This window comes from Heteronotia binoei, chromosome 2 (assembly GCF_032191835.1).
Source record: "Heteronotia binoei isolate CCM8104 ecotype False Entrance Well chromosome 2, APGP_CSIRO_Hbin_v1, whole genome shotgun sequence".
NCBI lineage: Eukaryota > Metazoa > Chordata > Lepidosauria > Squamata > Gekkonidae > Heteronotia > Heteronotia binoei.
The window spans coordinates 98,703,434-98,726,076 of NC_083224.1; the positions used below are offsets into that span (position 1 = coordinate 98,703,434).

General features: G+C 40.6%; 1 protein-coding gene across 1 annotated transcript in view; it reads right to left on the minus strand.

Annotated features, from left to right (window-relative positions):
* Nucleotides 1-437: 437 nt before the first annotated feature.
* Nucleotides 438-22,643, minus strand: part of EIF2B3 (eukaryotic translation initiation factor 2B subunit gamma) — a 209,080-nt gene continuing 186,874 nt past the window's right edge. Inside the window, exons 11-12 of the mRNA XM_060231736.1 lie at nt 8,222-8,325; nt 438-643 (exon numbers count right to left, since the gene is read on the minus strand). Coding sequence (XP_060087719.1) covers nt 591-643; nt 8,222-8,325 — 157 coding nt within the window. The 3' untranslated portion in view covers nt 438-590. The remainder of the gene's footprint in view (nt 644-8,221; nt 8,326-22,643) is intronic.

Here is a 22,643-nt window from a genome sequence, read left to right on the forward strand (position 1 = left end):
GTTTTCAGAAACTACAGACACAGAGTTGGTCATGTCCTTTTTGTGATGGAAGAGCAGCTAATTCAGAATAAAAGTGAACTTTGGTTATTTTTTAAACATGGATCACCTTGAACTAACCCTGCCATTTCAACCTCTTCTCCAACGGTTATACGATAGTTTTGTAACATCCTGTAGTTAGCCTTAGTCTGAACAATCTTGTAGTATCTTGTACTTTTCAGCAGTACTGGAACCAGAAAGCTGGCACTTTCATCACAGTGAGATCAGCTAAGCTGTTCTTTTGACTGAACGCAATCTGTGTGGTCCCTGCTGTTAGTTTGGCTGGCAACACGGTGCATTCATTGGATTTTCAGGAACCAGTATCGCCCTCTGCAAAGCAGCACGCATGTCAATGAGGGGAGGAATCCAAGAAGAGTCAAAAGAAAAGACAGAAAGCCATCTCTGTCAACATTTCTTTATTAAGGTGTAAATGGAAAACTGAAGCAGGAAAGGGTACCGGTGTAAACGCTGCCAGGACAGAGCTCGTGAAGCAGAATATCTAGTTGTGCTGCTGCCTCATATGGCCAGAATTTCAACCCCCAAGTCCACCAAACTCAGATTTCCATCAGCTGTTCGGTACCCATAATAATTTCATTAACGTGTTTAGCTGCAAGAGAGAAAAGGAACAGGAACTATGAGTTACAATCAATGCCTTTTCAAATTAAATGTAGGACAGGACATTGGGGGGGGGGGAGAGAAATAGATTGCTGTGCTACAACAAACTTGTTTATTCTATCAGAGAAAACTGATCAAATAGCAGAAGGTATCTCTACATGACCGTTTACAAGCATGTGTCACTGTGACTAAACAACAAAAGCACAGAGGAACCAGCAGCTGTGGCTGACAGGTGCCTATATGGACACTAGTAGGAAGGTAGTGCTGTAGAAAGGTAGTGCTGTAGAAATGACCAAAGGAAGGTAGTGCTGTAGAAATGAGAGCACAGCTCAGCCTGCCTCCTCTCCTCAACTTCTTGTTGGCAAAGAGCTGAAACCTCTTCTGTGTTAACCATCTACTGAACTATGCTCAGATTTACCAGAAGTAAGGGCTGTCTAGGAGTCTTCAGTCCCAGGTCGAAAGGCAGTTCTTTTTAGCTGGGTTTACCCCTTTTTCAATATCCAGTTAGGCTTTTGCAAATTCTCTACCTCCCCAGAAATGTCTTACTAGGCTGTCTTTTATTTGCCATTGGCAGGGTTACAGAGGCATTCAAACCACAAAGAAAAGAGTGGGATTAAAGAAGGTACTTTTCAGAAGGGTCCCAGAATTTGGACTCCACTTGGCACAATTGTTTCTGACTGTGAGCATCTGTGCCAAGCAGATCCAGAGCCCACATCAAAATTTCTGATTAGCACTTGGTGAAGGAGCAATGCCTGGCCCATTTGTTCTGGGTGTACCAACTTGAATGGCTTGGAGAATGGTGTTACTTGTTACACAGGAATTTCTGATGGGAACTGATGAATGCTGCACAAGCAAGCTCAGAAAACAGGCTGAGGGAACTCTGCAGAAAACTCAGGACCTAGCAGGCTGAGCTTCTGTGACAAACTGTCACTTGAACAAATACAGGCACAGAAATGACTCTGCTGCAGCAAAAAACTTCACCCTGGCATGGATATTAATGATAACGTATTTTGCTCCACCTGACAGCAGATGTTTGCTGGCAGTCTCTCTTTTTGAGAGCTCTGCCTTTGGGAGGAATATCAAAATAATCTCATCGTTGTTTGCTCAGTTAGCCTCAGATAAATCGCTGGCGGTGGTGGCAAGGCTGAGCTGGAAAGGAGGAGGAGGAGGAGGAAGGCAAAGAGAAGGGGTTATGGCCAAACCCCAGGACCACCACTAAGTTTAGCCTAAGGGTCTCCAGAAAATGTTCAGTTTACTCACTCAATTACATTCACTGTTTTATAAACCCTTTAAAATAAAATAGAAAACAGTCCCTGGCACAGAATTACTGCTCTATTATACACCAGTGATGAAAGACTCTGCTGTGTATTTGCACTCTTTAAAAGCTGGAGATAGTTTAAATAATTTTTTTAAAAAGGAACAAGAAATGCATACACAAATACACAATGTGGGTGGCTCTGGTTGGTGCTTCCATAGGAGAGAAGGAGCAACTCTTGTCTCTCAAACTGACTTAATAACTGTGAGCTGGAATGGAGGGGATACCCACCAAGGTTTCAGGACACAGGGAGCAGCTGCACTGCAGCAAGAGGTCAGAAGGCAGGATAGCTCTGGAAGATCCATGTGGTGAGAGAGAGGGGAAACAGGTGGGGGGCTGTCTTGTTTATGTTGGTAGGGTGAGTGGGACCTTCTAGTGAATACTTGCTCTGTTCCTCTCAGTCTTTATTTAGACAGTTACAGGATGGCCCTGGTACAGCCACAAAATCCTAACACTGTTTACAGAACTGTATGGTACAACTCTCAGAACCCAACTCTCAGGAGCACTTGCAACTCCCAGAATGCAATTCCCTGCTTAGATATGAAGCTTCATGAGTTGGCAAAAGCAAACTTGGGTGGGGGGGGGGGTTGGCTGAGGGCCTTTAAATATTCTCAGGGGAAAGAGTTGCTTAACAGGCCTATTAAAACAAGCCATATTTCTTTCATTCACCAGCCTGGTAACAATCCAAAGTATCTACAAGCAAAATATCTTTACTAAAACAATAATCATTAGCCTCCTGCTAGATGGCAACCATTTTGTTTTGGCCAAACATCAAGGAAGGTTTTTCTTTTCAGAAGAATGCTTTGCCAAGCCATGATTATATTTTATCTGGTTATTAAGTCTTTTTGCACAAAACTTGGGGCTTGGGGAAAAGAGCAACATTTTATGCCAAAGCAAGGCAGTGAAGGGATGGGCAGAAGTTAGTTCCCAAAAATATCTTGAAGACTCAGGGACTTCATAGTACGTGCTATGAAGTCCTCGTGTCTTGTCTGAGTCCACTATGAGGAATTTCAAGGAGAGATGTGGTGCAAGTACCATGCTTGGAAATCAGTTCCCAGACATGTACAGATCCTGTTCAAATCAGGACTGCAGTATGCATCGAGAGGGGCTTTAAGTTCTTCCCTTGATACCATTTTCCTGACCTGAAAAAGTCCTGGGAAGTCATTATTTGCCACACTGGGGAAACTGACACGTATATGTTAATACACAGAACCTTCTCCAGTGAACCAAACAATGATTCCCCAGGGCCACTTCAGCTTGGGAAAACAGCACGGGGGCAGTCCCAATCTGAGTAGCATCTTCTCTGTGTGCCTTAGAATCGAGTTCTTAGCACGGAACGCAAAAAACACATGCCTCCTTGAAAGTCCTCGCAGTGGACATGGACAGGATGCAAGGAGTTTGTAAAAGTGTAGCTAGGCCCCGAAATATCTATTAATCTTATTGAGGCAAAACAGAAGCAACCCCAGACGTAGCTCTGACTAAAGGCCATATGCTGCACTTATTGGAGAGGAGAGGGACAATGCAGAAACTATGCCCATAATCCTGGAGGACTGTTGGCTTCCCATGCACTTACATTAAGAGCTGGCAGATGAAATCTGGGGGCATGCAGAGAAAGGAAGGGTGGGATTTCCATCTTTAAAAACTGTATTAATAGATAATCACTACCATGAATGAGAAAGACTGGGAAGTGTGACTCTGTGGACTGTCTTGGATCTCTTAGTGACATCTGATGCCATCAAGAATGGCATCACTACCACAGTCCGCTGATTTCACTCTTAACTGTTGGACAGCTTGGGTGAAGGCTAATTCCTGAACTTCAGTTTCAAACAAAAGTGCTGTTGGTAAGTGATTATATCAGGATGGCAGAGTCTCCCTTGCTCTAGATTGGGTTTCTTTCTCCCTTGAGGATCAAGGGGACAGTTTGGATCCTTCTAGATCCAGCTTTAAGACCTGGATGCTCATGTAGCATCTGTGGCACAAATGACTGTGATAAGCTATGACCAGTCCCTCAATGGTGGCCCCTAGAGGACAGAAATAGTCTTGCTATGGTAATCCACATTTGGGTGGCATCCAGGCTTGATTCATGTAATATGATATACACAAGGCTACCTTTGAAGATGCTTCAGAAATTACAGCTGGTTCAGAAGGAAACAGCCACACTGATAGAGACCCAGTATGGTGCATTGGTTAGAGTGCTGACCCTAGGAGGTTAGAATCCCCACTCTATCATGGAAGCCTGCTGGATGACAGTAGACTCAGCCTAACCTACCTCACAGGGTATTGTTGCGATGATAAAAATGGAGGGGAGGAGAATGATGTAGCCACTTTCAGTTACCCTTAGGGAGAAAGGCAGGGTATAAATGAAGTAAAATAATGTCCTTTGGGAACACATTTCCCTCTATTGAAAGACCTTAATTGGCTTCTAGTTCATTTCTGGGCCCAATTCAAGGTGCTGAATTCAACCTACAGAGCCATAAATGTTTTGGGACTGGTGTATCAAGGAACATCTGAACCTACTTTAGCATGGGATCTGTATCAGAGGCCCTTCTACAAGTGCTTCCGCCTTCAGTGGTTAGATGGATAGCTAATGGAGAGAGCATCTTCTCTGTGGTGGCATCCCAGCTGTGACATTCCTCCTCAGTCAAGTTTGCCTGACCTCTTCTTAGGTGCCAAATGAAATCTGTTTTGTTACCCATGCTTTTAACCAATAGTTGTGATGCCTCCACTTTGCTTTCTATTATCTGTGGTTTTAGTGTTGACTTTTACTTGTCTTAAGGTTGAATTATTCTATGCATTACCAGTGGAACATGCTGGTGAAAGAGAACTTTTTTTTTCTTTACCCTTCACCCACCAGTCCTCTGTGTTCTGTAAAGGTGATGCCAGCTCATTACAATAGTCAAGTCCAGAAGTCTGACTTGGATCCCCTCTGTACAAACAAAGTTGCTTCTGTTTAAGAAGGGCAAGAGCTCAGACAAAAAAAAAAATGTTGGTAAAAAGTGCCCCTGGCTATCAGATGACATAAAAAAATCAGTGCAGGTTCAAAACATGAGGGTGAGCAAATAAGCGAACACCTGATGATATGATGGATGTCTGTATTTACTCAAAGGAAATGTTAGAGGCCAGTATTATCAGCCGCACATCAGGGCTCATTATTTGCTTGTCTGCCAACATTGCGCTTCTCTATTCAAAAGAATTAAATGGAAACAAATCAGACATTAAAAGGTAATATTCAGAAGACAGTGAGAAAACATTTCAGTTCTCCAGGAAATATTGTTGCTGATTTACTTTTCAACTAATGAACTTCAAAGGGAGAATGCAGTGTAAAACTGCAGAATGAGAATTCATCAAGATGTTTGTATTTTCTGAGACTTGAACCAAGACCACTTGAATGACATATGTCACACGCTGGAATTCTTGTATTTCATGGCCTTTTGATCTTTCTCTTTACAACTTTTTTCATCCACAAAATATGTCTGTCTCTCTCTGAGGATCCACTGCAAGCATTGGAAAAAGTGGTCTTTAATATGTGAGTTTATGTTGGTCATATGTTTTTCCTGTAATATACTAATACCACCATTAATAACTTAATTCTGTCTGGTCACAATATGCCAGTAAGTCCCTCAATTAGGGGCCAAAATAGACATGATGTTGGGAGAACTCTGATTTACTCCCAGGGCTTTCAAAAGGCTAGCACAGGCAGTGTCAAGCCCTCAGTTTAACCTTTCTATCTTTATACTTTGCTTATCAGAACCAACTCCCGTTTCGTGCTAGACAGAAAGGACTAATAATGGAGGAGGGAGCCTGTGGCAGTTGTGACTGGTGACTGCATGGATAAAAGGGTTGAACTCCTTGTGTCAGCTCCCTCCTGGTGTCATGGCCCTGAACTTGGAGCCCACATGGCAGCTATTTATCTTTTTTTGTTTAATGCTGGGAAGAACCAGGCATGGGTCTCTCAATATCACCTCTATTATGGCCCTAAGTCCTGGGAGGATGGAAAGAGGTATATTCGTTTACTTAACATTCTCGTATGTGACAGGCACATTTTAAGGACTCCTTAGCCCATTTCTGAGGGAAGAGGAGGAAGCCAGACTAGGAGATTAATAAGAATACAAACCCTTGTGTAGTAAGTTTTTCTTACATTGTTGCAGAGCCATACAGGTGCAAATGCCACTACTGGCTGCAAGTACAAAGCCCTGCTTGCCAGCTCCTAAGAGTTAAACTTCCTAGTCTTCCAGATGCATAGCTCCTGTTATACAAATATCATGTGGTGACATGGACAATTAACAACAGGTCCTCTGACTCACATAAGCAGTTTACAAAGCACTTCAGGCTACAGAAAGCCATTTGCAGTTGTGGTAAATTCTAGCCCAGGACAGACCTCTGTATTCAAAATTTGGTCTCTTGACTCTACAAACCTATGCTCATTAGCACAGAAGAGCTATTAGACCTGTTAAAAGCTTTGAATTACAGCCTCCGGCTTCTTCTGAAAAAAGTAAAATCAGACCATGAGGCTTATGACAACTCTGGGTTATGGCACATCAGCTAGGTGGGTGTTACATGGTTGACTGTAGCTCTAGGAAATCAGAACATTTGTCATTTTTCAATATCATCTACCTAACAAGTTGACTACCACAGTTTAAGACTTTCACATTCATAGATAATAGTACACACCAAAATATGCAATGGGAAGCTATAAGTGGTTCATCTTGAAAAGTCCTAGTTCCTCAGTGTCTAAGACTATTAGCAAATGATAGTGCTCATTCGCTATCATGACTACTACATTAATTTATGCCAAAACTAAAAGACAAAATGTACTATAAACACTTTTGCAACCAGAGGATAAACTGTGTATCAAAGCCAGCCAGCCTTTCTATTGTATGCAGGTAAAAAAGTCTGCCGTGAAAACATCGTGATGCGACGTCACCCCAGAGTCAGAAATGACTGGTGCTTGCAGTCACCTAAAAATCACACTGCTTGAAAGAAAGCAAAAGAGCACGAGCCAACCATTCCCACCACAAAACAAGCAACTTAATACAATGCCTTCATAACAGCTCAGCACTCAGCATAACAAACCACCAAATCTCCTTAGCAGATATCAAGACCTGGGTTGAAAGGAAATTGTTAGTCAGCCTGTCCATTAATAAGACTGGGTTCATCAGTTCTGATTAAGCAGTTGCCAAACTTGTAGTATAAATTTCTTTCTAGAGCCCACTCCTCATGCTTCATAGTGAAGCTGATGGGGCCTGGTTTTTATTTCATACCTCTGTGCTGCTTCACGTTGATGCCACTGCAGGCAGGAAAAAAGCATGTTGCCGTCTGTAGTCTCTACTGGCCACACTTTCAAAGATCTCAGAGGTTCTGGGCTGCATTATATAATTCTTCAAACTACTTGTGTCCAGAACACAAGCTTGTGATATACACACATGTGCCTATATCAATTTCAATTTCATACCTTTATTGGCATAAAATGTGCCTATATGGCAGCAGATACTTTCACATAGCTGAAAGTGGTCCCAGACTGGTACCGTTTCAGGGTATCACTGCTCTAAAGAGCCAGTGCGGTATGATGATCTCAATATCATTTTTGGAGCAAGGAGATCCAGGTTCAAATCCCCACTCAAGCCATGAAACTCACTGGGTGCTCGGGGCAGTATCTATAGCCTAACCAACGTTGCTGGGTTGTTGTGGTGATAAAGAAGGGTGGGCATGTATGCCACATTCTGATCCTTGGGCAAAGAACAACATAAAAATGAAATATATAAATAGAGACATGACAGTAGAACATGACAGGGGTTAGGTGGTGGGCATGTAGATGGACATTCTATGTAAACAACTCCCCACCACACCCACTGCTATGCTGCATGTCTGATCAAATATGCATTCCATCAATCATACCTGCTCTAGCTTGACCAGTGATGCTTTGGGCATGTGATGACAACCATTGCTCTTGTGTATCTGCTAAATGTTGCCTCTGGTAACAGACTTATCTAAATAACATCTTTAACAGAACAGAGCCAGTGGAAGCTTTGCTACTGTCTTCACTTAGAGAACAATTCATCTGTATACCACCCTTATTTCAAGAAGTTACTTTTACAATCACTCTGCTCAATTAAATCCACATATTTTTTTCTGGTTCACTTGCGTACTGATATACTTGAGAAAGGATAAAAGAAATTCTGGAAGAAATAATGGGTTAGGAATACCAGGCCTTTTGACTACCACCAGTTGAGTAAAAAGACCATTTGCTTTGCTTACATTTGGGTTCCAGGTGCTGGCTGTTTCCAACTAGACAGTCTTTAATGTCAGCTCCTTTCTCTATCACTGCATTTTGGCACACAACACAATTCTGTAGAATACACCTGTAATATAAACATAAATGGGAATTTAAAATGCAACTGGAAATCAGATCAAGCACAGTAGCAGCTACTCAAACCAACCAATACCATAACAGACAAGGACTTCAAGGAATAATTTCTTGATATGAGCTGAAGTATGTGAGTATGTGTTCATGTATGGGAAAGACCTATAATATAAAACCTGACTTTCTCTAAATTCCAGCCTTTTGTTTTCCCAGTCTTGGCGCTAAGTTGCTATGACAGTTCTAATGCTAGATGTCACAAAGGATGCACACAAAAGGACAGACAGTTGCCACCTTTCACATCCTGGATACTTTTCTATTTGGAGCTCTACAGCCTTGCACAGCTCCCCCACCTTGTATTAGGGTAAATATTGCCCCTGACTTTGTATTCATGCACACACAAATACCCCACAATGTTAAACCAGAAAAAGCCATGGGAATAAAGCCTGGAATGCTCTCTGGTTATAGATTCCCAATTGGTGCAACACTGTACACACTACTTTCTAAAATAACAAAGATATGACCAATGTGGAGAAGGGTAGCTTATCTTTCTCAAACTCTTTGCAAAGAAAGAGCCAGTTTGGTGTAGTAATTAAGTGTGCGGACTCTTATCTGGGAGAAACAGGTTTGATTCCCCACTCCTCCACTTGCAGCTGCTGGAATGGCCTTGGGTCAGCCATAGCTCTGGCAGAAGTTGTCCTTGAAAGGGCAGCTTCTGTGAGAGTCCTCTCAACCCCATCCACCTCACAGGGTGTCTGCTGTGGGGGAAGAAGATAAAGGAGATTGTGAGCCACTCTGCGATTCGGAGTGGAGGGCGGGATACAATTTTTTTTTAAAAAAGGATAATTCTAAAAGACATTGTTTTCAGTGTGGTTGCGGATAAATTAATTCTTAATGCTTGGTCTGTCAAAATAACACACATGAGCTGCTGTGTGTCAACACCATTAGACACAGCAGAACCAGTTTGGTGTAGTGGTTAAGTGCGTGGACTGTTATCTGGGAGAACCAGGTTTGATTCCCCACTCCTCCACTTGCACCTGCTGGAATGGCCTTGGGTTAGCCATAGCTATCACAGAGGTTGTCCTTGAAAGGGCAGCTGCTGTGAGAGCCCTCTCAGCCCCACCCACCTCACAGGATGTCTGTTGTGGGGGGAGAAGATAAAGGAGATTGTAAGCCACTCTGAGTCTCTGATTCAGAGAGAAGGGCGGGGTATAAATCTACAATTCTTCTTCAGGGATCAATCTCCCACATACTGGAAATGTTCACTGACATTAAACTGTTACTTCACACATAAAACAGTTGGAAATGGAAACTTCCATTGTGTATTAACTAGTGTTGGAATAGGAAAATTAAACTCCAGGTATCTAGCTACTTATGGATGCAGTATGATAACAATAGCATCAATGTTATTAACACTCATGGAAACAGAAAATAATTCAGAAACCACACAGATGGCGTGTTTTTGACAATGATCACTGCCTGTCTGTCTAATCTTTGTAGCATTCAGACTGCTGATAAAATACCCATGTCTGTACAAATATTGTGCAATACCAGATCAGTAAAGCACCAAACTGAACCCCTCTATGAGATGTTGCAGGAAGAAGAAATTGACTTGACTTGTGTAACAGAACTGTGGCTGGAAGGAAATGACATGGTATCTCTGTCCCTACTAACACCCCCTGACTCTCCATTAACCCTGCTCACTGGGCCAGGGAGAAGGCATGGCTATTATCCTCTGTCTTTCATCTTCTGTAGACTTTTCAGTGCAAACTATCATTGGCATTGACTGTATACTCCTTTTATTAGGAACTAAGGCTAGATTAGGCAGTCTGCTTGTCTACTGGCTGCCTAGTTTCCCAGAGGGCACTCTCTGGGGTTGGCAGGGATGCTGCTGGATGTGATACTAGAGAATCCTACTGTGACGGTAATGAACGGGTTAACAAGAAAACTAAGGACGCATAGAGCCTGTGTCAGATGACCTGAGGGTGGGGGCCAGAGGCTTGGAACTCTAGAGGACAGAGTCTGAGAGAGACTGCTGAAGAGAGCAGTTGGTCTGAGAAGGAGCTGAGACAGGAGCTGAGGAGAGTCTTCGAGAGAAGCAAAGCTCACTGTTCACTCTATTTAGACAGCCGCAGGGCTGTGTATGACTAGAGAAGAGTCACAGTAAAAGACCTGAGAAGTCACAGACACAGATAAACGTCTCTTAAGAGCTAAAGAGGTGGTTGAGGGAAAGATGTGGGTCTAGAAGTCTGAAGGGCTGGGAGAAGAGACACCAGTCAACTTAAGGGACTTGGCACATTATACCCAAGAGGCCAACCTAGAATAGTGTTGGAGAGTGAAATCTATATGATCTGTGAAACCTGAGAGACCTAAGCGAACTTGATATTATAAAGCCTGAACTACGATGAAACTGTTAACTGCTTGAGATACAATATAGCCCATGTATATATTTCCCATTCCCCAGTTGAAGACGGTGTGTGTATGTTAATAAATTTCTGTGGTTTACTTTAAAGTTCTCTGGTGCCAGTATTTTGGGAAAGCTATCAAAGCTGCTGTGGTCCCCTACCTACAAACTGAGTTTATATCCATCTGAAAGCAAAACCAAAACCCCCGAAGAGACTAGTATTGAGAAATCCATATTACACCCACCCCTTGAGTTTCCTAGCCGTGAGGTAAAATTCAAGAGGAAGAACTGAGGCTGAAGAGGGCTGGGGTAGTCATAAGCTGCATATAGAGAAGCGATCCAGTGAGACCGCGAGGCGCGCCGTTATACCTACATTTATTGTTCTGGAGGACTTCAACATTCATGCTGATGGTACCTTATCAGGATTGGGCCAGGATTCGATAGCTTTTTTGACTGCCTTGGCTCTCTGCCAAATCATGACTGGCCCAACACATGAAAGAGGTCACACCCTGGACGTAACCTTTTCACTAAGCCTTTGATTGAAAATTTCGTTTCAGGGCTGGAGATTCATCCTGAACCATGGTCTAACCACTGCCTACTGAAAACCAAGTGAATGTGGCTCCAACACTCTGCATGAGAAGGCGTCCAGTTAAAATGGTCTGCCAATGGAGGCTCATGAATCCTACTGGATTCCAGAATGCTCTGGGGGAGTTAGTCTTCCAAACATGTATTCTGCTGAGGCCAGTGTAGAAACATGAAATGTGAAGTTCCTTGAAGCTATCACCAAGGTTGCCTTTCGCTTACCTCTCTCACCCATGGGACGAAACCCAGCCCCACCGGTTTACCACAGAGCTGCTTGATCTGCAAAGGGTTGGGAGAAATGTAGAATGGTGCTGGTGGAGAAATTGCATTGAATCTGACAGAGCATGCTAGCAGGGGTGTCAAACATACAGCCTGTGGACCTGATCTGGCCCCCAAAGGGCTCCCATCAGGTCCGACAGCAAGCAGCCATCATCTGCTTCCTTCTCCCACGCCTGCTTTTTTTTGGTCACCATTTTTTCTTTCTCTCCTGTGATGAGGCAGCTGAGCAAAGCAACCTCTCACTTTTTCCTTCCTCCCCCTCCCTCTTCCCGGTTATATATATTTATTGAAATTTTGAAAAAGGGGAGGGGAGGGATAAAGGAATACAGAAGTGGGAAAAGGGGTAAAAGTACAATAGAGTCAACATCATTTTTTCCTGCATCATTAGATTACATAATAGTACTCTTAGTCTTAACAAGGCTATAGGTGATGCTAAATAATTTGCTACTATAAATTCAACCATATCAAAATGATGAATACAATGGAAAGTGAAACAGATAATATACAAAATCAAGTTCATGCATTAAGCCATTTGTAAAAAGGTTTCCAAAGATTTTCTCCATCTTTCAACAGCCAGCTCTTAAGACAAAGTGCAAGTATATCCATTTCTTCTGTCTCTAATATTTTATCAATCAATTCTTGTTTTTTCAGAACTTCATGGTGTTTCCAGCATTGTGCTATCAAAAATCTTGCTGCTGTTATAATATGTATCATCAAATGTTTACCCTGTCTTGGAAGGTCCATTTTATATTCAATAAAAATAGTTCTGGTTTAAAATGGGCATGTGTTTTCAGTCTCTTTTGTAGCATTTCATGCACCATAATCCAATATTTTTTCATAACTCCACAAGTCCACCAAATATGAAAAAATGTACCCGCTTGAGAAATACATTTCCAATACTTACTTGAGACAGTAGCATACATTTTAGACAGTTTATCGGGCATCATATACCATCTATAAAACATTTTAGAAATATTTTCTTGCATTGAGTAATTTTAAATTAAATGTTGCTGTGGTCCTAAAATTATCTTATCAAATCCATATTGTTCAGTAGCAAACCCTATGACTTTGTCTTTAGCATATCTCGATTCTAATTGAAGTCTTGTCCACCAATCAAAGGAAATGTTATAGGCTGCTAAGTCTTCTTGTGTTTTCAATTCATCATTGTCCTTCAGTCATTCTTCATAGGTAATATTATATTTTGGGACAATAATTTCAGTTGGATAAAAGTTTCAGTTGGTGAGACCCATCTCGGAATTTTGGTATAAATTTTGAGTTTTAACCAGGGCCATTCCTGATATAAGGACCTTCTTAATATATGGATATTAAAATGTTTAAAAGTGTCCGTTTTCTGATACCACAAGTACAAATGCCATCCCTTTACAAGGTCATGCCCTTCTAACATAAGCAGTTTCTTATTTTTCAATAATATCCACTCTCCCACCCAAATTAAAACACAGGCTTTATAATACAGTTGCCAGTCCAGTAGTGCAAAACTAGCCCTTGCTTTGAAGTCTTGTAATGCTTTCAGCTTTTCAGCTTTCAGCTTTATTCTTGGTTTTTTATTCTGCCAGATGAATCTAGTGGTTGGCTTGTTTAACACTTGGAAGAACACTAGGTCAGGGGTGTCAAACTCATTTGTTTTGAGAGCTGGATCTGACATAAAAGAGACCTTGTTGGGCTGGGCCATGTCTGGTTGGGTTGAGCCATGTTGAGCCGGGCCATGTGTATACCTATTTAAGATTAGGTAGCACTGCAGAGATATAAATTTTATAAAGAACACAGAAAAATACAAATATATTTAAAAAAAACCTTAAAATAAGAACATAAGAGAAGCCATGTTGGATCAGGCCAATGGCCCATCCAGTCCAACACTCTGTGTCACACAGTGGACAAAAAACCCAAGTGCCATCAAGAGGGCTAGAAGCCCTTCCACTGTGCCCCCCCCCTCCCAGCACAAGAAAACAGAGCATCACTGCCCCAGACAGAGAGTTCCAACAATAAGCTGTGGCTAATTCTGCTTATCCATTCCCCTCTTGAAGCTGTCTATGCTTGTAGCTACCACCACAAACTGTGGCAGTGAATTTCACATGTTAATCACCCTTTGGGTGAAGAAGTACTTCCTTTTATCAGTTCTAACCTGACTGCTCAGCAATTTCATTGAATGCCCATGATTTCTAGTATTACGAGAAAGGGAGAAAAGTATTTCTTTCTCTGCCTTCTCTATCCCATGCGTAATCTTGTAAACCTCTATCATGTCACCCCACAGTCAACGTTTCTCTAAGCTAATGAGCCCCAAGCGTTTTAACCTTTCTTCGTAGGGAAAGTGTTCCAACCCTCTTTAATCATTCTAGTTGCCCTTTTCTGCACTTTTTCCAGTGCTATATCTTTTTTGAGGTGCGGTGACCAAAACTGTACACAGTACTCCAAACAAGGCCACACCATTGATTTATACCGGGGCATTATGATACTGGCTGATTTGTTTTCAATTTCCTTCCTAATAATTACCAGCATGGCGATGGCCTTTTTTATTACAATCGCACACTGTCTTGACATTTTCAGTGAGTTATCTACCACAAACCCAAGATCTTACTCTTGGTCAGTCTCTGACAGTTCACACCCATGCAACTTGTATTTATAGCTAGGAGTTTTGGCCCAATGTGTTCTTGGCCACGTTGAACCTCATCTGCCCTGCTGACGTCTACTCACCCAGCTTCAACAGATCCCTTTGGAGTGCCTCACAATTCTCTCTGGTTTTCACCACCCTGAACAATTTAGTGTCATCTGCAGACTTAGCCACTTCACTGCTTACTCCCAACTCCAAATTGTTAATCAATATGCTCATCAATATGCCTACTCATTCTCTCTTTGATAACGGTTTCCAGCAACTTTCCCGGTATTGAAGTCAGACTGAATGGCCTGTAATTTCCCAGATCTCCTCTGGAATCCTTTTAAAAGATGGGGGTGACATTTGCTACCTTCCAGTCCTCAGGAACGGAGGCAGATTTCAATGAAAGATTACATATTTTTGTCAGGAGATCCACAAATTCATCTTTGAGTTCTTTCAGAACTCTTGGATGTATGCCATCTGGGCCTGCTGACTAATTAATTTTTAATTTGTCTATCAGTTGTAGGACCTCCTCTCTCATCACCTCAGTCTGACTCAGGTCCTTCAACACCCCTCTCAAAATTAGCGGTTCTGGAGGGGGAAAACACTTATCTTCCACAGTGAAGACGGAGGCAAAAAAATGCATTCAGCTTCTCAGCCATCCCCCTATCCTCCTTCAGTAATCCTTTTACCCCTTGGTCATCCAAGGGCCCCACTGCCTCCCTGGCTGGTTTCCTGCTTCTAATATATTTGAAGAATTTTTTTATTTTTGGTCTTTATGTTTTTTTGCAATATGCTCCTCATAGTCCCTTTTTGCCTGCCTGATCACAGTCTTGCATTTGATTTGCCACAGCATGTGTTAGCACTCCTTGGTCTCAAAGGTGCTTTCTTTGAATTTCTCCCATGGGATCCAGGGAACTGGGCAAAGGAAGCTCTGGCTCTTTCCTTCCTTCCCCAGGGGACCAGAAGGGGAAGAAGCCTCAGGCAATACAAGGAAGAGAGGCTGGGCTTAGTAGCTCTGCTGTGCAAGCTCTCCCCCCCCCTTCCTCCCCAAGGGAGGAGCATCAGCCAATGGAGAAAATAGAGGCTTTGCTTTGTAGCTCCTGTGCGATTGCACAAGCCTGGCAAAGCAAGCTGTGATGCAGAAGAAAGCAAGAGAGAGGGAGAAGGAAGCAGATGACAATCAGTTGCTTGGGGCCTGATAGGAGCCTTCTTGGGGCCTGATTCGACCCCTGAACTGCATGTTTGACACCCCTGCTTTAGCTAGTACTATAGGAATAGTTTGGAAGAGAAATAATATTCTTGGCAGTATGTTCATTTTAATTGTTGCTATTCTTCCCATTAAAGAAATATTTAGATCTCTTCATGTCTCCAGATCCTTCTTTATCTCTTTATTTAGCTCTTCATAATTCTCTTTGTATAACATACTAGCTTCATTAGTGGGTTGAATGCCTAAATATTTGACCTTCTTCTCATAAGCAAGTCCTGATTCTTGTTGAAAACTTTTAATTTGCTCAACAGACATATTTTTTGCTAGAAATTTTGTTTTCTGATAGTCTTTATTCCAGCCACCTCTCCAAATTGTTTAAGGTTCGAAACCAAGTGTCTGACAGAGTTGGTAAGTTGTTCCAGGATAAAAACCAAATCGTCTGCAAATGCTCTGAGTTTATAATGTTCAACTCTGGATGAGACTCCTTTGATGGTAGTATCTTCTCTGATTGTTTAATGATTCCAAAATGAGAATAAATAGTAATGGAAATAATGGACAACCTTGTCTTGTACCCTTTTGAATATCAATAGAATCTGTCAGTTCCCCATTTATTACTACTTTCGCTGATTGATGAGAGTAAATAGCTTGAATTCTCTTTAAAAAGTCAGTTCCACAGTTCATAAATTCTAATTGTTGTATCATAAACTGCCTAAATATTTGACCTTCTCAAAAGTTTGTTGAAAACTTTTAATTTGCTCAACAGACATATTTTTTGCTAGAAATTTTGTTTTCTGATAGTCTTTATTCCAGCCACTTCTCCAAATTGTTTAAGGTTCGAAACCAAGTGTCTGACAGAGTTGGTAGGTTGTTCCAGGATAAAAACCAAATCGTCTGCAAATGCTCTGAGTTTATAATTTTCAACTCTGGATGAGACTCCTTTGATGGTAGCATCTTCTCTGATTGTTTAATGATTCCAAAGTGAGAATAAATAGTAATGGAAATAATGGACAACCTTGTCTTGTACCCTTTTGAATATCAATAGAATCTGTCAGTTCCCCATTTATTACTACTTTCGCTGATTGATGAGCGTAAATAGCTTGAATTCTCTTTAAAAAGTCAGTTCCACAGTTCATAAATTCTAATTGTTGTATCATAAACTGCCAGTTGGCATTGACAAAGGCCTTCTCTGCATCCAAGAAAGTTAATGCCATTTGTTTATCAGGATGGGTTTCATAATACATGGATTATTACATTGTCACTTAAATGTCTTTTCAGGAGAAAACCTGCTTGATCCAAATGAATAATCTCTACAAGAAATCTTTTTAGGCGTTGAGCTAATATGGATGCAAGAATCTTATAACCCACATTTAAGAGAAAAATTGGTCTATAGTTTTTAATCTCTTTTAAGTTGTTTGCTTCCTTAGGTATCAAGGAGATGGTGGCTTCTTGCCAGGAGGGTGGCATTATACTTTCATTGCCTATTTTTTCTAACAAAAGTTTATATTTTTCTAACAAAATGTTTTATAATATTCTGCAGGTAAGCTGTCTGGACCCAGTGCTTTACCTTCTTTTTGCAGTCCTATAGCTTCCACCAATTCCTTTATTGTTACAGGATCATTCAAAATTTTACATTATTCTTCTGTAAAAGGCTTAGGACTATATTGGGCCAAATATTTTTCCAGAGCTTCTTTAACTGTTTTTAAGCCTTTATACTGGTTTTTATAGTAGTTCTCATTATTTTTTGCATTTTATTCGTTGTAAATCTTTCTATATTGTCACTTCCTCTAAGAGCTAGGATAGTTCTTGTACATTCTTTTTTTCAATCTGTAAGCCAGCCAGCTATCTGGTTTGTTAGCATTTTCCAAATAATTCTGTTTGGCAAATTTTAACTTTCTTTCTACTTCTTCTATCAATAAGAGATTAAATTTAATTTTGGTTTGAAGTTCTGTTTTAGAGGTTTGTTGTTTGAATTCTTTGTTCAGCTTTGTACAATTTCTTGTTCAAATCTTGATTTTGTTTTAGTCTTTCTTCCGTTTAGCTGCATATCTGATTGTCAACCCTCTAAAGAAGGCTTTACTTGTGTCCTAAGCTGTTTGTAGTTACTTCCCAAAGGGAGGAGGAGCCTCAGCCAATGGAGGAACTTAGCTCTGCAGCTCTGCTGTGTGATTAAGTTTGCCAGGCTCAATCAATCATACTGCAGAGCTACTGAGCCAAGCCTCTCTTTCTTCTAGTGGCTGAAGCTCCTTCCCCTCCTCATCTCCTGGGGAAGGAGGGAAAGAGAGACAGCTTCCTTTGCCCAGTTTCCTTGATCCCACTCAAGGGATACAAAGAAAGCAGCCTTAAAACCAGCAACGTTTTAGTCAGTGTATGAGTTTTTGCCTTGCTGCAGAGAGAGAGAGCTTGTGTGTGGTTTGTTGGGATTGTTATGGGAGTTTCCTCCCCCTTTATTTATGCTCTCGTGATGCTGTGCCAGGATTAGACTGAGTGTGTGTCCAGACCAAGTCCATACTGAACTCTTTTGGCTCGCATTTAACACCTGAGGGAGGCAACCTCTACATTATAACATTGACTCCACAGCATTAACAGCCCAACTGGCATCATGATACCAACATCTGAGTGCCAACATAATAACAGTAATAATGTCAGCAATATGTCGAGTGCCAATATAACAATAGTAGCAGTGATAAATGAATCTTGGATAACTATCAATGTTTTATTATATTGTTTTGTTTTTAAGTTGTATTGTTGATTTTAAAATGTTGTTAGGCACCCTGAGCCCCTAAGGGGAGGGTGGGATACAAACCTAATAAAATGAATAAATGAATTTACCCAGCACATTTCCTTTGATTTTTCTTTCACATTTTCCATTGACTGGAGATTCTGAACTTAGACTTCCCAGATAGTTTTTTTTTAAGTTTAAATGGTTTTATTAAAGCAAGTTCATGATAAACATGATATAAGTAAATGCAAAGGTTACATGTGAGCTGATAAAGACAGCCAATATAATGACAAGCATTAATTATAACAAAATAACAAACACTATTCAAACAATATAAATAATATTTCATATCCTAAAAAAAAGAAAAGAATACATGATAAGACTAAAAAGGATAGCTGGAACAAATTAATACATGGATTATATAGTTAAATGCACTAAAATAAGGTTATAACCACAAAAAGTCTTTATACAATTTGCTCTTGTTATAGGAATTAATATAAAACGGATCGCTATCAGTTTTTTCCAAGATGGGGAGCCAAGTCGCTATATACCTGGAGTAAGCCTGGGAAGGGTCATTAGTGTCTAGCGCTGCCTGGATTTTGTCCATTGCTATATGCTCCCATATTTTCAGGAGCCAGGTATCAAGAGACAATTTGTTAGAGTTTTTCCAAGATTGGGCTACGGTTGTTTTTGCAGTCGTTAAAAGTTTGGCAATTAGAGATCTTTTTGAAGGTGACAGTTTTGCTCCGGGTCAGTGGTTAAGAAGTAACATGGTAGGGTCATCAGGAATTATAATACCCAATAAAGTTGAAAGATAAGAACAAATCAGGGTCCAAATGGGTCTTACTTTGAGGCAATCCCACCAACAATGAATGTAAGAGGCTTTGAGACCACAATTTCGCCAACAATCAGGGGAGTTCGAAGTGGTCATATACGAAAGTTGAGTAGGGGTAAGGTACCAACGGGCTATTAATTTAAAGTTCTGTTGTGATATATTTATTATGTTGGAGTGTAATATTTCGCTTGAGTACCATTGATCTGGAGAAAGCGTTCTCTTGCAGTCCCTATGCCACGAGGACGTGTAGGGGGGTAGAGAAGATTCCAGTTTAGTTAGAAGAATACGATATATTCACGAAATAAGACCCTTTGTCGATTCACTATCCTGCAGGTGAAGGATCAAGTATTCAAAGTCCGTTACTGGGCAGGAAAGTGACGATTTCAATTTGGTGTCTTGGAGTAAGTGTCTAATTTGGAAGTATTGAAACCAAGGTGATGGAGTTAATAATTTTTGATCTAGTTTATCTTTGGATAGAATTTGTTTAGAAGAAGAGAGAAGATCGAAAAAGAAGACTCTTGAAGAGTCTCGCCAAGTTTTGAAAGAAGAAGGTAGTTGGGCCGGGGGGAACCATTTTTGACCAATAAAAGAAGAAATGATAGAAAAACCTGGTGCAAGATAGGAACGCTCCGAATCCCATATAGAAAGAAGTGCCCTGAGAAATGGGTTTACAAAATGCCATAAAGGACGATCTAGTCTCTTGAGCCATAATAGCTCATAATATTTGAGGGGAGTAAAGTGAGCCTCTTCGATAAGTTTCCATGCTGGAGGAGGGCGCTGGTATAAAATTTTGGTCATTTGAGAAAGGATAGTAGCTTTGTAGTATCGAGTAATATCAGGAACCGCCAGGCCTCCTTTTGCTCTTGATCGGGAAATAGTTGTAATTTTAATTCTGGCCTTCTTGAATTTCCAGATGAAAGAGGTCAAAGCTTGTTGCCAGGAGTTTAGCATCTTTTGGGGTATCTCAATGGGAAGGGCCCAAAATAAATATAAGATTTGTGGAAAAATAAAAGATTTGATCGTTTGGATTCTTTCCATCCAAGACAATTGCAATTTGTCCCACTGTTTTAGAGATGTCTGATAAGGTGGCAGTATAGTTCGTCTTTAGTAAGCTAGAAAGGTTTAAGGGGATTTTAAGCCCTAAATATGGCCAATTTTCAGTGACCCAATGAAAAGGATACTTGGTGTTTATTTCCTTTTTCAAGTTAGGAAGGATATTAATTGGGTAAAGAATAGATTTAGAATGGTTAACCCGAAGACCAGAAAGCGAACCAAAATTCTCCAAAAAAGTGGAGATAACGTCCAAGGATCGCAGAGGATTTGAAATGTATAAGACAATGTCATCAGCAAATAAACTGATTTTAAAAGTGAAGCCTTAAACTGACACACCTGAAATCTCAGGAGAAAGTCGAATCAAATTTGCGAACGGTTCAATAGCCAATGCAAATAGAATTGGCGAGAGGGGGCAACCTTGGCGTGTCCCTCTTTCCAGTTTAAATGAAGAAGACTGTTGGCCATTGATTTGTAGAAAGGCAGATGGATCTAGGTAAAGGGAATTGATGGCCTTCATAAATTTTGGGCCGAAGCCCATGTGAAATAAAACTTTATGGAGAAAAAGCGGCTCCACACTGTCAAATGTCTTTTCGATGTCTAGGGCCAGAATTCAAGATTCAAATTTTTGAAAGGCACAATGCTGTATTAAATTGATTGTTTGTCTCATATTATCCGTAATATCTCGATTTGGAATGAATCCTGATTGATTGATATGAATGTAAGAACCTATAATTTTGTTCAGTCTGGCCGTCAGGATGGACGTAAATAACTTATAATCGTTGTTAAGTAAAGAAATAGGGCAATAAGATTTGGTGTTTGAAGGATCCTTGTCTCTTTTAGGTATAAGGATTATCTTCGCCTGAGAACATGAAGGGGGCATACAACCAGTCTCCAACACTAGATTGCAAATTGAGGTAAAATGGGGGGATTAGGGATGGGCCAAATTTTTTGTAGAACTCTGAGGGTAAACCATCCCTGCCCAGAGTTTTATTAGGTTTGGAAGATTTGATAGCATCGATCACTTCTGTGGGAGAGATAGGAGAGTCTAAAAAATGTCGATGGTCATGAGATAGGTGACTAAGAATGTTTTGGATATTTAAAAAGTGGTCTATTAATAAGGGAGCAGGATTAGTTGAAGTGTACAGCTTTTAAAAATAATCGTAAAAGGTATCTAGAATTTTTTTATTAGAAGAATGTCTTTTACCTAAGTGATCAGTGATGATATTAATTTGTCTCCCCCTAATTCTTTTCTGAGTTTCCAAGACAGTAATTTTAGTGAGCGAGGGTGATTATACCAATACCTCTGTTCTTAAAAAAGAAGGTTCTTCTTAATGGTAGAGGATTCCATTAGATCAAGCTTTTTCCTCTCTAGCATGAGTTTATGGTAAATCTTTTTTGAACAAGTTTGTTTATGTTTTTGTTCTAATAATTTAATTTTGTCCAATAAAAGTTGTCTAAGCTCCAGTTTTCTTTTCTTGTAGGCTGAGTTCAAAGAAATGCACTTGCCCCGTAGAACAGCTTTCATTGCATCCCAAACTATATCGGTGGAGACCCCACACTCAGAATTATTTTCAAAATAAAGACTGATCTCTTGTTCAATTTGTGTGCAGAATTCTTGATTTAAAAGAAGTGACTTATTCAGCGATCAATTGTAACAAGGTCTATCTTGGGGGGCAATTGTTAGTGTACATTCCAACCAGGCATGGTCGGAAAGGGTTCTGAGGCCTATGTTAGCGTGAGAGATTTGATTTAATAGGGAAGGGGAGGTAAGAAAGTAATAAATTCTCGCGAAGGTATTGTGCACAGCCGAAAAGTACGTGTAATCTTTAACTCCAGGATTGTGAATTCTCCAGATATCACATAGGTTAGAATTTTGAAAAATGGCTTGCAAAGGTGCGGAGGGGGTAGTTGTGGGGGGATGTGATTTGAAAGATCTATCCCAGATAGGGTCAATTATTTGGTTAAAATCACCTCCTATAATGACTGCCCCTTCTTGGAAGAGGGCAAGTCTAGCCAAAGTAGATTTTATGAAGGTGAGTTGTGCTGTATTGAGGGCGTATAAGGAAACCAAAGTAAATAGGGAGTCATTAAGCAAACCCTTAACGAAAATATATCTTCCCTGAGGATCGACCTCTTGAGCTGTAGGTACAAATCTAATTCTTTTAGATAATATGATAGCAACCCCACGTGACTTCGATGAACCAGCAGCTAAGAATTGTGTTTGGAACCATTTTGAATGAAGGATGTTGGAATTTGCCTTTTTAATATGGGTTTCCTGCAAATAAAGGAGGTCAGGATGTAATTTCATCACTGCAGAAGAGAGCTTTCTGACTTTGACAACATTATTAAGGCCTCTACAATTAAGAGAAATTAGTTTTAGGTCTGACATAACAACCAATCAAAAAGTAGAAAAAATTGTGAGTTCTAACAACACTGAGAGGCCTAATGGCCAGGAATTGGATTTCTTTGGAGCCAAGCACAAAGGATTTAGCCAGGCAAATAGCAATCGACACTGTATTATAACGGCACGTACCTTTAGAAGAAGATAAACAACGTCTATAAAACTAGAAGTAACAAAGCTCAGAGCAGAATTATACAAAGCCAGTAAAATAATTAGCATAGCACCTGC